Source organism: Petromyzon marinus, chromosome 62 (genome assembly GCF_048934315.1).
Source record: "Petromyzon marinus isolate PM22_M1 ecotype Great Lakes invasive population chromosome 62, UKy_Petmar_22M1.pri1.0, whole genome shotgun sequence".
Classification (NCBI taxonomy): Eukaryota; Metazoa; Chordata; class Hyperoartia; order Petromyzontiformes; family Petromyzontidae; genus Petromyzon; species Petromyzon marinus.
Genome location: NC_133728.1, coordinates 1536997 through 1552239, shown reverse-complemented (window position 1 = coordinate 1552239; position 15243 = coordinate 1536997). Strand labels below are relative to the sequence as shown.

The following is a 15243-nucleotide window of genomic DNA, read 5'->3' as shown; positions in this document are numbered from 1 at the left end:
GAGACGAGGGTTCTGTATGGGATGAGACGAGAGGGTTCTGTATGGGATGAGACGAGAGGGTTCTGTATTGATGAGACTGGGGTTCTGTATTGGATGAGACTGGGGTTCTGTATGGGATGAGACTGGGGTTCTATATGGGATGAGACGGGGGTTCTGTATGGGATGAGACGAGGGTTCTGTATGGGATGAGACGGGGGTTCTGTATAAGATGAGACGAGAGGGTTCTGTATGGGATGAGACGAGGGTTCTGTATGGGATGAGACGGGGGTTCTGTATAGGATGAGACGAGAGGGTTCTGTATGGGATGAGACGAGGGTTCTGTATGGCATGAGACGAGAGGGTTTTGTATGGGATGAGACGAGAGGGTTCTGTATTGTATGAGACTGGGGTTCTGTATTGGATGAGACTGGGGTTCTGTATGGGATGAGACTGGGGTTCTATATGGGATGAGACGAGGGTTCTGTATGGGATGAGACAAGAGTTCTGTATGGGATGAGACGAGAGTTCTGTATGGGATGAGACTAGAGGGTTCTGTATGGGATGAGATGGGGGTTCTGTATGGGATGAGACGAGAGTTCTGTATGGGATGAGGGTTCTGTATGGGATGAGACGAGGGTTCTGTATGGGATGAGGGTTCTGTATGGGATGAGACGAAGGTTCTGTATTGGATGAGACGAGGGTTCTGTATGGGATGAGACGAGGGTTCTGTATGGGATGAGACGGGGGTTCTGTATAGGATGAGACGAGAGTTCTGTATGGGATGAGGGTTCTGTATGGGATGAGATGAGGGTTCTGTATAGGATGAGACGAGGGTTCTGTATGTGATGAGACCGGTGTTCTGTATCGGATGACAATCGGTCGAAGGGACGTTGTTCGTGTTGGCGTGATGTCATCTTTGGGAGTGTGGGTGTGCCACTGTTCTCCGGCGTTGTCACAGCTGGCCGTGCCGTTGGTCTCTTTGCAGAGGCCGCAGCTGAGAAATCCGCTCGCCTTCTCGTACCTGGAGGCTCACAACGCAGATGCCGACAACATCGTGAGTCTCGAGGGCCGTGAGACATCGCTCCCTCAACACCCCAGCCCTGGCTAGCCACTGCGTCCGCGAGCCTGTGATGGTGATACTTTATTTATTAAGAGGCATGTCGGTGGCTAGGAGATGTTATCTCACTCGCCTAGTATATGGGAGGTCGTGGGTTCGATCCCGGCCCTGATGCCTGCTGTATCGTTGGGGTCTGCGTGTCTCTCTCTCTCCGTGGTCGCGTGGATTATTTTTCTCCGGGTCCTCCGGTTTTTCCCTTCACATTGAGAATCAATGTCACGCGTTCAGAGTATTTGGCTGCTGTACCCATGATGATGATGAGCTGCCACTCCGTTGACCTATCATTTGTGATGGCCAGGTCGCTTCTGAAAAAGAAGCTAATAGCTCAGTGAGGCCTTACCTGGCCAAATAAAAATAACATTTTCAGTTTAGTTATTTACTAACAAGATAAAGGCGCAGCCCTGAAAGTGCTGGCTTACGCCACTGCTGGAAGTAGGGGCCTACCTCCACGGTGGTGAACCCAAACTCCAAATACACAATGGGCATCAGAGGGTCGGGATCGAACCCGCGACCTCCTGCATACCAGGCGAGTTAGTTAACCACCGGGGCGCCCATAACACACCGCTAACGTTGTCATCCCGTTTGTACCCTGTCTGTTGTTTGCAGTCGTCGACGAAGACAGATCCAGAGGATTATGATGATGTCGAGGTGCGGTGAAGTGGGCAGACGAGTTTTGGGACGGGCTAATTCTCCGCTTGTTTATTTTTTCATTTTTTTAAAGGACACGTGTTTTTTGGGGAGTTTTTTTTCGAATCGTTTGCACTCCGTGATAAATCAGCGCGCCTCCTTCGTGCTCACAAATTGTGACGCCGTCAGCGTGGAGCCACGGACGTGAGGTCACGGGGGTGACGTCACTTCCTGCGAAGTCAAGGTTTTCCGAATGCCACTTTAGAGTATGAAAAATAAGAACAGGTTTTACCCTTTCAGCCAATTAAAAACAGGAGTTGTGTTAAGATGTCCAAACACCAAATAGAAACATTTCGCAAGGAATCAAGTTACTGCATTAACAACACACGGTACTTGTTGTGAACATGCAAAACCAACATGCTGTGATAACATACACGCATTGTCTTTGAAACTGATTGACCTACACCAGAGACAGCTTTCTTTATGGCCGAGTCTCACCACCAGTGTCAAACTAGAGAGCAACGCCAAAATGCGAACAGTACAAAGACAATGCAAATATTACTTAATCAGAGCTTGTTTGCATGTTCACCACACATACTGCGTGTGGTTCATGCAGTAACTTGATTCCTTGCAAAAGGTTTCCATTGGGTGTTTGAACATCTTAACACAAATTGCCAGAAAGGGTAGATCCTATTCTTATTTTTCATGTTTTACAGATCGTCCAAAAATTCCATGTTATGGCTCGATTTTGGGATTAAGTTTGAAAATTAGGAATACACTCCGACTTTAAAGACTCAGTAATCGTCTGATAACACCTTTCATATACATGTACGTGTGTGTGTGTGTTGATCCTCTTTCGCACGGTTGCTAATTAATCGGAGGTGCGGGCCAACTGTTTCGAGATTCACCCGTCAGAGTCTGATCGGCACATTGGCCACCTCCGATTGGCCCGGTTGGCTAGCGTATGGTGCGAGAGAATTTCAACCTTCGTACATACATATCAAATAACAATGTCTGCGTAAACGCGGCAAATCTTCCAAGTCATCGGTCAGAATCCGAGCGACACATTAGCCACGTGTAAATATGCAGAGGACCGCAGAGCTTGGCCAACGGTTAGTCGTGCCAGCTCCTCGCAAGCGCGTGGCTGCTGCTGCTACCTCCGCGCTTCGCCTGTGGTTCCTCCTCCTCCTGGCTCCTCCGAGTCGCCCTCCCCCCCCCCCCGACTCTCTACGTCTCTACGCGAGCGATGAATGGACACCCTGTGCGCGTTACAAGCTGACGTTATTATATTGGTCGCGAAAGCCTACGTGTTAAACCAGGGGTCGGGAACCTATGGCTCGCGAGCCAGATGTGGCTCTTTTGATGATTGCATATGGCTCGCAGATAAAACAAAATATTCTCACTTGTTTTAATCCATCCATCGATTTTTCACTGCGCATGTCCTGTTCAGGGCTGCAGGAGCAATTGTCCATTATTTTAATTGGATGATACTGGCCTACGTTTGCCGTTGCTGGGTAAAACAGGTAAACGCCCCCTTTTGAATCAGTCTGAGACTGCGTCTGCTCGGTAATTAGCTCAAAGCTAACCCTTCAACGAAGAAGATGGCGAAAAGAAAAAAAGACGACGAGTATCGTACATTTCAGGACGAATGGACCGAAGAATTCGCCTTTGTGGAGAGAGCGGGTTCTGCGGTGTGTCTAATTTGCAATGACAAAATTACATCGTTGAAACGGTCGAATGTAAAGCGGCACTTCGACACGCGCCACGCTACCTTTGCATCAAAATACCCTGCGGGAGACAGCAGAAAGAAAGCGTGCCAAGAGCTTCTGAGCAGGGTGCAAGCTAGCCAGCAGCAACTCCGCGTATGGACCCGGCAAGGTGACTATAATTCGGCTAGCTTTGCTGGTTCTTTAGCAATAGTGAGGAACGGAAAACCATTCACAGATGGCGAGTATGCTAAAACGTTCATGCTGGATGTAGCCAATGAACTTTTTGATGATCTTCCGAACAAAGACAAGATAATCAAACGGATACAAGACATGCCTCTGTCGGCAAGAACTGTTCATGATCGTACCATCGTGATGGCAAACAAAGTGGAGGAAACGCAAGTGAAGGACATAAATGCAGCGCCGTTCTTTTCTCTGGCTTTGGATGAGTCAACAGACGTGAGCCATTTGTCGCAGTTCAGCGTGATTGCAAGATATGCTGTTGGTGACACACTGCGCGAAGAAAGTCTTGCTGTTCTGCCATTAAAAGGGTCCACAAGAGGTGAGGATTTATTCAAGTCTTTCATGGAGTTTGCTCAAGAAAAAAGTCTACCTATGGATAAACTTCTCTCAGTGTGTACTGATGGTGCTCCGTGTATGGTGGGGAAAAACAAAGGATTTGTGGCGCTTCTCCGTGAACATGAAAATAGACCCATCCTAAGTTTCCATTGCATTATACACCAGGAGGCACTTTGTGCTCAGATGTGTGACAGGCAGTTTGGCGAAGTGATGTCGCTGGTCATTCGTGTGATCAACTTTATTGTTGCCCGAGCCTTAAATGATCGCCAGTTTAAAACACTGCTGGATGAAGTTGTAAATAACTATCCTGGTCTGCTTTTGCACAGCAATGTGCGTTGGTTGTCAAGAGGGAAGGTGCTTAGCCGTTTTGCGGCTTGCCTGAACGAAATCCGGACTTTCCTTGAAATGAAAGGCGTCGGGCATCCTGAGCTAGCCGACACCGAGTGGCTCCTCAAGTTTTACTATCTCGTAGATCTGACTGAACATCTGAACCAGCTCAACGTGAAAATGCAAGGCATTGGAAATACAGTGTTATCCCTTCAACAAGCTGTATTTGCTTTTGAAAACAAGCTGGAGCTTTTCATCACGGATCTTGAAACAGGTCGTTTACTACATTTTGAAAAACTGAGCCAATTTAAAGATGCATGCACAGCAAGTGAGCCCATTCAAAACCTTGATCTCCACCAGCTAGCTGGCTGCACATCCAGTCTCCTACAGTCCTTCAAAGCACGCTTTGGAGAATTTCGTGAGCACAGTCGTCTTTTTAAGTTCATCACCCATCCAAACGAGTGTTCACTGAACACAGCCGACCTGAATTACATCCCTGGTGTCTCCGTCAGAGATTTTGAAGCAGAAGTGGCTGACCTGAAGGCCTCAGACATGTGGGTGAATAAGTTCAAGTCACTGAATGAAGATTTGGAAAGAATCACACGACAGAAAGCGGAGTTGGCGAGCAAGCACATGTGGACAGAAATGAAAAAACTCCAACCCGAAGACCAGCTGATTCTCAAAACTTGGAACGCGCTTCCTGTCACATACCACACACTGCAGCGTGTGAGTATTGCTGTATTGACCATGTTTGGATCTACGTATGCATGTGAGCAGTCATTCTCACATCTTAAAAACATCAAGTCCAACCTACGATCACGTTTAACGGATGAAAGCCTCAACGCTTGCATGAAGCTTAACCTCACCAAGTACCAACCCGACTACAAAGACATCAGCAAATCCATGCAGCACCTGAAGTCGCATTAATGGTGAGTGTTATAACAACATTATTTAAAAGAATAAATTCAGAGGCTTATTATACTGACATTTAGTTGAATTCACTTTTAAAATATATTATATGGCTCTCGCTGAAATAAATTTCCAATTTTTTTGCTTTCATGGCTCTCTTAGTCAAAAAGGTTCCCGACCCCTGTGTTAAACTGACATTATCGTTCAGAAGAGGGTTTTTTTGTGGGGTTAGATCGCGTAAATATGAACGTGTCGTTAAAGCCACCGCCACTCGACACAGCCAATTAGTAAGGTTTGTCACGTAAACAGAACATGGCAATTCGTTACTAGCAGAGCACACAAGTAATTACTGGCAAAACGTCGTACTCAGATTGTAAATGTTGTGGATTTGCTCTGCAACACACCGGTTAGTGCTGTACTAGTAACGAATTGGCCACGTTCTGTTTACGTTACAAACCTTACTAATTGGCTGTGTCGGGTGGTGGCGGGTTTAACGACGCATTTATATTTACGTGATCTAACCCAAAAAACCTGTTATATGGATATTGGTCGCAAAAGTCTCCTACTTGTTAAACATTATTATTGTTGTTGTTGTTATAAAGATTTGTTTGAAGCGACAGTACTTCAGAAACATTTGCTTCATCACATTTTCACTGTAAACTCGGCCTGCGGTCATCCTGTGGCGGGACAGAGAAACCGAGGTGACTGAGGGTACGCCGCTGCGTTACTGCATCATTCTGCTCAAGAAAGTAGTTCGCCGTTGACCACTCGCAAACCGCGTCGTGACGCGTCGTGACGCGTCGTAGCGCGTCATAACGCGTCGTGACGCGTCGTAACGCGTCATAACGCGTCGTAACGCGTCATAACGCGTCATGACGCGTCGTAACGCGTCATAACGCGTCGTAACGCGTCGTAACGGCGCTCGCGTCATAAGGCGGCACGCAGCGCGAGCACACCGGCGCGTTGAGCGACGACTTTACCCGTAAGTTAATGAGGAAACGAGGCTTGATGCGGCGTCTCGTGCAAACGCTCTCACGGAGGTTTAAGCCGGCCGCAGTGGAGGCCCCATCGTGCATGCGACGGCAAGCGTCGTCCGAGACTTTCTCTCGATGCGAATCTCGTAAAAAAACGTTTCCTAATGTTGCCCTAATCACCTTTGGTGAAAGCGCGTCCCCTTGTCTGAGCCCACTTTTGATGTGTATTTTGGTACTGACCGGTAGCTGTGCGAAGTCACATTGAAATCTGTCATGAATTGCAGCTCCTGAGGGTCAAAGATATCGGTTTGATTGCCACACGCTGGAGAGAGAGCAGGTGAGAATGTGCTGCCCGCTACTACTTTGTGTGTGGATCAGAGATCACTTTCAGAAGAGATCTCAGATTTAGCTCCGTGATATCCATTTACGTGGGCAGTTCTGTTTGACTACTAGCATCACTAGACGAAGAAGGGATCTCAGAGGTAGCTCTGTGAAAACTACTTCCGTGGGCCGTTCTGTGTTTGACCATTAGCATCACTAAATGGAGAAGGGATCTCAGAGGTAGCTCCGTGATAACCACTTCCGCGGGCCGTTCTGTGTCTGACCATTAGCGTCACTAGACGGACAGGGGATCTCATAGGTAGCCTCCATGGGACCAATTTCTGAAAGCTTACGGCTCGTGATTACACCACTGTTGGTAGCTACCCGTGAAAAATAAAAATGTGTAAGAATTAACAAAGCTGAAATTATAATAAAGTATGATGGATCGTAAGTGCGACTTCATCGAGAGCATCTTACCATTTCCTCTGGGTTATAAGACACTTCGGAAAGTAAGACGCATCCCAGACGTGTGTGTTCCCCGTGTTCACAAAATAAATAAAAATATCTTGTTTCACGGAAGACAAGACAAAGATCCCCCATACGAACAATAAGGATAGTTTTTACCCCTTTCTGGCAATAAAAAAAACATCTTGTGTTAAGATGTTCAAACACAAAATGTATACTTTTTGTAAGGAATCAAGTCTAACCACACGTACTTGTGGTCTACATGCAAACAAATATGCTCTGATAATAAGAATGTCTGCATTGTCTTCGAAACTGATTGGCCTACACGAGGGGCATCCTCCTTAATGGCCTTGTCTCACCAGTGCCAGACCAAAGAACGCCAAAAGGCGAACTGTACAAAGACAATGCCACTATCAGAGCACTTAGAGCTCGGGGTGAGCAGCTCCCCTTGTGGAGCCTGAACAGACTGTTGGGGGAAATGCTGTGAGCGAGTAGCACTTATGAAGGCTTGCACGGCACGCAGACACCCGCACGCACGCAGACACCTCCCATATAAGATGCTTGAACATACTAGAGTAATAAAAACGTGGCTCTTATTGTCCAGATAATATGCTATCAGTTCTAACATATATTTTTTTATAATTGTTTTTACATGTATAAATAGCATTTTATTAACCTGTTGTCAATGAGTTTAACGCCTGTGTACTTGTCAAGTGTTTAATGATCGCCAATACGCGAGAATTTAAATGTGTTCCGGACTTCATTGCGTACCAACTTGATGTGGGTGAACGCCGGCTTTTGAGAGTTTAAAAACGTCTCGGCCACCCCCTCCAATTGGGTGGACGAGGCGAGGCGGGGGGCGCGGTCACTTAAAGAAGAAGAAGAGGAGGTAAGGGATTTCAGAAGTAGTTCTGCAATAGCCACTTCCCCGTGAGGCCACCTCTTTAACACGGAGGCGCGCGCTCCCGCCCCGCAGGTCGATTCTCCGTCTCGCGCCCGGTGACGAGCCAACGTCAAATTTTGTTATTTTCTAAACAATATGGGGTTAAAAGTTTCGTTAATTTTAAATGAACAACGAAAGGAAGATGTGTAATATTTTTGTTCGTACAATTTATATTTGACTGCGTGTGTGTGGGGGGGGGGGGGGGGCACAGCCTTTCCCGACTGTCGCTTTGCATTGTATCCACTTTAAGTATGTATCGATGTATGTATCGAAACAACAACATCAAGTGCATTGTATCAATAAAACGATTTTGTAAACATTCCTTGACATTCGCTCCGCCTGACGTGGTGGTTGTCCGGGCTTGACCACCTTGAGCGTGAAAGTGTAGTCGTTGCTCTTCGTCGCTTGTATCAGCAGCCATGTGGAATAAAAAGCGACGCGTGTACGTACACGCGTGCGTATGGTTCAGTTTACTTGACTTGATGGTGAAGTACCCTATGAGCTAAGCAGCTCTTGAATCGAGGTTTCGCCAACAAAAGCCTCGTCGGTTCCCTGGCGAACGTAGCGAGTACAACAAGCAACAGCTCGCAAGAAGAATAGAAAGAAATGCAAAATGAAGGGGGAAAAAAATTGGCAACAAATCACAGAATGTAGAGTATATTACAACATTATCTTTTAAATATGTAAGTAACGAGAGGATTATGATTGAACAATTTATTGAAAATAAGGAAAAACGCGAATGTTAAAATAGTTTCCATGAGAAACATTTCAAGTAGCAGTATTAACAACAATCACGATATTGCACTGAGTAAAATAATGCCGCGTCTGCATATGGTATATGATTTCTCCACAAATCTGGCTGTCGCCTGATGAAGCTGGTTGTAATTACTGGCAAAACGTCGTACTCATTTTGTAAATGTTGTGGCTTTTCCCTCCAACACACCGGTGTGCTGTACTAGTAACGAATTGGCATGCTCTGATTACGTGACAAACCTTACTAATTCGCTGTGTCGGGTGGTGGCGGGTTTAACGATACATTTATATTTATGCTACATTTATATTTATACGATCTAACCCAAACAACCTGCAGTATGAATATATCTTACCTGTAAACGTCATGTTTTGTCTTTCTGTGTTCATTCCTTCGTTGTAACGCTTTTCACTGACAAACTATTGGGTTTACGTGATAAAGTACACAGATGCAACAAACTAAGCCCCCGGATGAATACTTGCTATTGGTTTTTGCCCTTCGTCCAATGTAAACTAAGACAATCATACTTTGTAGGGCCAGTAGATACTCTATAGAGTCAGTAGATATTACTGTAGAGTCAGTAGATAATATTATAGAGTCAGTAGGTACTCCTGTAGGGCGAGTAGATACTACTATAGGGTCAGTAGATACTACTGTAGGGTCACTAGATACTACTATAGAATCAGTAGATTCTCCTGTAGGGCCAGTAGATACTACTGTAGAGTCGGTAGATACTACTATAGAGTCGGTAGATACTATTGTAGAGTCACTAGATACTATATTCTTGGGTCTTTCGGTAAAGTTACGTAGATAGGTTCAAAGAAAATAACAAAAAATAACCTATCAACGTGAATTTACCGAAAGACCCAAGAATATGAATTCCTGCAGTCACGAAAGCTTTAAGTGAAGATTTCACTATGTACTATTATAGAGTCGGTAGATACCACTGTAGAGTCAGTAGGAACTAATATAGAGTCAGTAGATACTGCTATAGTCAGTAGATACTTCCACAAAGTCAGTAGATACTACCACAACAACCGCAACAACCACAACAACAACTACCACAACAACCACAACAACAACTACCACAACAACAACTACCATAACAACCACAACAACAACTACCACAACAACAACTACCACAACAACTACCACAACAACCACAACAACCACAACAACAACTACCACAACAACCACAACAACTACCACAACAACCACAACAACAACTACCACAACAACCACAACAAACACAACAACTACCATAACCACAACAACCACAACAACAACCACTACCACAACAACAACTACCACAACAACTACCACAACAACCACAACAACAACTACCACAACAACCACAACAACAACAACTACCACAACAACAACTACCACAACAACCACAACAACAACTACCACAACAACAACCACAACTACCACAACAACTACCACAACAACCACAACAACAACCACTACCACAACAACCACAACAACTACCACAACAACCACAACAACAACTACCACAACAACAACAACTACCACAACAACAACTACCACAACAACCACAACAACCACAACAACTACCACAACAACCAAAACAACAACTACAACAACTACCACAACAACAACTACCACAACAACCACAACAACAACTATCACAACAACCACAACAACAACTACCACAACAACCACAACAACAACTACCACAACAACAACTACCACAACTACCACAACAACAACTACCACAACAACCACAACAACAACAACTACCACAACAACAACAACTACCACAACAACTACCACAACAACTACCACAACAACTACCACAACAACAACTACCACAACAACCACAACAACTTCCACAACCACAACAACAACTACAACAACAACTACAACAACAACCACCATAACAAAAACCACCACAACAACAACCACCACAACTACCACAACAACAACCACAACAACAACTACCACAACACCAACCACCACAATAACAACCACCACAACAACAACCATAACAACCACAACAACAACCACAACAACAACTACAACAACAACCACGACAACAAAAACAACCACCCCCACGACCACCACAACAACAACTACCACAACAACCACCACAACAACAACCACCACAACAACCACCACAACAACAACCACAACAATAACCGTCACCACAACCACCACTACAAATCGCGTCGTGTTTGTTTGGGAAGCATTCGCCACAGAATCCATGCGTGTGCCTGGATTGTATTCCTCGATCTATTTATTCCCCCTCCCTCCCTCCCCTCACCCCCTCCACTTCCTCCGCTCCCTTCCCTCCTATTCACCTCCCTCCCTCCCCTCCGCTCCCTCCCCTCGCCTCCCTCCCTCCCCTCCCCTCCCTCCCTCCCTCCCTCCCTCCCCTCCCCCTCCCCTCCCTCCCCTCCCCTCCCTCCCTCCCTCCCCTCCCTCCCTCCCTCCCTCCCTCCCTCCCCTCCCCTCCCTCCCTCCCTCCCTCCCCTCCCTCCCTCCCTCCCTCCCCTCCCTCCCCTCACTCCCTCCCCTCACTCCCTCCCTTCCCTCCCTCCCATTCCCCTCCCTTCCACCCTCCCTCCCCTCCCCTCCCTCCCCTCCCTCCCCTCCCTCCCTCCCCTCCCCTCCCTCCCTCCCCTCCCTCCCCTCCCCTCCCTCCCCTCCCTCCCTCCCCTCCCTCCCTTCCATTCTCCTCCCCCCCCTCCCATCCCCCTCCCCTCCCTTCCACCCTCCCCTCCCTCCCCTCCCTCCCCTCCCCTCCCTCCCATTCCCCTCCCTCCACCCCTCCCCCTCCCTCCCCTCCACACCTCCCTCCCCTCCCTCCCAACCCACTCACTCTCTCTCCCTCCCCCCACCTCTCCCTCCCTCCCACCCTCCCCCCCCACCCACCGACACACCCACAGGGCAAACTAAGCTGGGCACGGCGGATTCGATTCCTCCTCCCGACATCGAGATCCGCGGTCCCGGAGCGCAGCGCGACCACTGCATCATCGAGTCGCGGGGCGGCGCCATCACCCTGGTGCCCTGCGGCCACCCCTGCACCATCGACGGCACCGCCGTGCGGGAGCCCACGCGGCTCACTCAAGGTGCGTGGGGGGGGTGGGGGAGGTGGGGGAGGTGGGGGAGGGGTGGTGGAGGTGGTGGGGGTGGTGGGGGTGGTGGGAGAGGTGGTGGAGGTGGGGGAAGAGGGGAGGAGGTGGGGGAGGTGGTTGGGGTGGTGGAGGTCGTGGAGGGGGAGGTGGTGGAGGTGTTGGTAGAGATTGGGGTGGTGGTGGGGGAGGTGGTGGGGGAAGTGGGGGAGGTGGGGGTGGAGGAGAGGGATGAGGAGGTGGAGGAGAGGGATGAGGAGGTGGAGGAAGGAGTGTTCAGTAATCAACTTCCCCTGCACGTTCGGCAGTCCCCTCCTCAACCTCCTTCCGTCCCTCTCTGTAGGGTCACTGGATACTACTATAGTCAGTAGATACCATTATAGAGTCAGTAGATACTACTGTAGAATCAGTAGATACTACTGTAGAGTCAGTAAATACTACTATAGAGTAGGTAGATACGACTTTAGAGTCAGTAGATACTATTGTAGAGTCACTAGATACTACTTATTCTATTGTATGTAGGGTGTGTAAGTATATATGCCTACAAAATAAAATATATTGGGGGAGGGGGGGGGGGTCGACAACATTTGTAAATTTTTTTGGTCAACTTTTTGCTCCCACTTTCTATAGCTTTTTGATTCAGGACTTCCGAAAGGGTCTCATCATTTTGTTGACGGACAAATGGACAGACAAACGGAACGCCGGGCTTTCATAATGGCTTAGTATTTGTGTATGGATATGTCATGTTTTTCAAGAGAAGACAAGTTTTTAAATATATATTTCCCCGGGCAAAGCCGGGTACTTCCTGCTAGTAAATAATAAATCCGCTTTCACAGCCACTCCATTTATGGCAGGAAACGCCGTTGCATTTTGTGGTCAAACCTCGCTTTAATACAAATCGTGATTTCATCACAAAGTCTAGACCCGTGCAATATTTAAACTGTCCACTTTTAACAGAAAACAAACAACAGTATGATAATAGATTTTACCCATTCTGGCAATAAAACCGTTGTGTTAAGATGTTCAAACACCAAACATACCGTTTGCAAGGAATGAAGACAATGCCATTTTTTTTATCAGAGCATTATGTTTGTTTGCATGTTCACCACACGTAAGTGTGGTTACTGCAGACTTGATTTCTTGCCAACGGTTTCTGTTTGGTGTTTTAACATCTTAACACAAATGTTTTATTGCCAGAAAGGGTCAAACCTATTCTTATACTTTGACACTGGCAAGAAATGTCCCATGTTGTTAACAACAACATTCACCACAACGCCCGTGCCAGGCTAGGGTGATTTATCACCAACTCAGACTGATGATGCTTGTTGTTGTAATTACTGGCGAAACGTCGTACAACAAATTGTAAATGTTTTAGTGGGTTTTACTCTCCAACACCCGCAGTCCACACAATGCTCACCAAATGTGTCTGACTTCCTCACCCCTCTCGCCTTTCCCACAAAACATAGCCGTCTCGGCTCTTCACATTGTGAACCCGGCCACAGAGGGGTGATACAGCATATGAAGCTCCAGGTCTTCTCGGCCACGGTAATTCCCTCCCTTCTCTACGCTTGCGAAACGTGCACCCACCTAATGGAACATCTTCGCCGGTTAGAAACATTTAGGCTGGCCTGCTAACGATCCATCATGGGTTTAACCATATATATGTGTGTGTGTCTAAGTCGATGTGTTTCTATGTGTGTGGGTCGATGTCTGTGTGTAAGTCCATGTGTGTGTCTGCCTTTTTCGCCCGGGCAACGCCGGGAACTTACCGCTAGTTCTCAATAAAGGCGCGCGATGACTGAGCAATGTTTGTGCCTGTAGATTTGTGTGCGCTTGTCCGACCGACACAGCGTGGCACTGTCTGACTTGCTTGTGTATAACCCGACGAAACCAACACACCGATGAACCCGACGCACTGACGAACCAGGCGCAGTGATGGATGTCCATGCTCCATGAGCATTACAAAATACATCACAACACAAGGTGGGGCAGTGCACCTCCCTCAGACCGTGCCGCATACAACGGCTTCTGCTCTGGTGATTGGCGAACCCGATGCAATCACACGGCTCGGCTGGTCAATGAAGATTCCAGGGGCACGTGCCCGCGAAAGTGTCATTGGTCCAGTGACGTACGGTGACGTCAATGGCTGGGGAAGCAATGGCTAGTGTCAGAGCCAGATTCACACAGTGAGGGGGCGTGGCCTTAGGGAGGGGGCGTGGCCTCACTGAGGGGGCGTGGCCTCTCTGAGGGGGGCGTGTTAGACACATCCCCCTCAGTGAGGCAGATGTGATAGCTGCCTCCCCTGGTGCTTTTTCATTGCAGTTTCATGACGAGACCAGCGAGCCTAAATATATTTATACACGTACAGTGAGGGAAAAAAGTATTTGATCCCCTGCTGATTTTGCATGTTTGCCCACTGACAAATAAATGATCAGTCTATAATTTTAATGGTTGGTTTATTTGAACAGTGAGAGACAGAATAACAACAACAAAATCCAGAAAAACGCATGTCAGAAATGTTACAAATTGATGTGCATTTTAATGAAGGAAATAAGTATTTGACCCCCTCTCAATCAGAAAGATTTCTGGCTCCCAGGTGTCTGTGCATTAAATTGATGTGCATTAAAATGCACATCAATTTGTAACATTTTTGACATGCGTTTTTCTGGATTTTGTTGTTGTTATTCTGTCTCTCACTGTTCAAATAAACCAACCATTAAAATTATAGACTGATCATTTCTTTGTCAGTGGGCAAACGTACAAAATCAGTAGGGGATCAAATACTTTTTTCCCTCACTGTAATGTAGAAGAGATTAGAACCGGACCCGTAACAAGTAACTCCCCAACACAAAATACGCCATATATTTTTCCTGTCTCAGCAGCTCTCCCGCTATATTTTTCACCTGATGACGATTGCTTGAGTTGCGATTATTATTTTGATATCTACGTGGCTTTACCGAAAGACCCAAAGAATATGAATTCCTGCAGTCACGAAAGCTTAAAGGCAATATTTAGATCACCTTTTTTGCGTGTTATACCACAAGTAACCGCGTGCGGTCAATGCAGTTTGCGATACTTTGCAAAAATTGTACCTGTATCGTGTTTGGGGCCGTCCATAAATGACGTCACGCGATTTTGGACGATTTTTGACCCCCCTCTCGTCACACGGCGTCATAAAAAGTTAGACCCCCCCTCAAATATGACGTCACAAAGCTCTGCCCCCCCCCCAAAACCATATTTACATTTTGAAAATAAAACATGCTTCAAATCACTTTAAACTATTGTCATTGTAGTGCGTATTTAATGTGGCGCTGCACTCTGATGTCGTAGGAGAAAACATTTATTAAAAAGTCAATTTAATTAAGTAGAACGTGTTGTCTATATTTATTTAAAGCTGCGCATTTTGGTGACGTCACATTTCTCAAACACCCCCCCCCGCCCCTCGTC

At 46.9% G+C, this 15243-nt stretch overlaps 1 protein-coding gene across 2 annotated transcripts in view; it reads left to right on the top strand.

The window, feature by feature from the left end:
* Window positions 1-8268, top strand: part of LOC116955875 (nectin-4-like) — a 73416-nt gene extending 65148 nt beyond the window's left edge. For both annotated transcript variants that reach the window (XM_032977205.2, XM_032977204.2), the window contains 2 exons: window positions 965-1033; window positions 1703-8268. In XM_032977205.2, the coding sequence (XP_032833096.2) occupies window positions 965-1033; window positions 1703-1753 (120 nt within the window). In that variant the 3' untranslated portion in view covers window positions 1754-8268. The remainder of the gene's footprint in view (window positions 1-964; window positions 1034-1702) is intronic.
* The last annotated feature ends 6975 nt before the right edge of the window (window positions 8269-15243 follow it).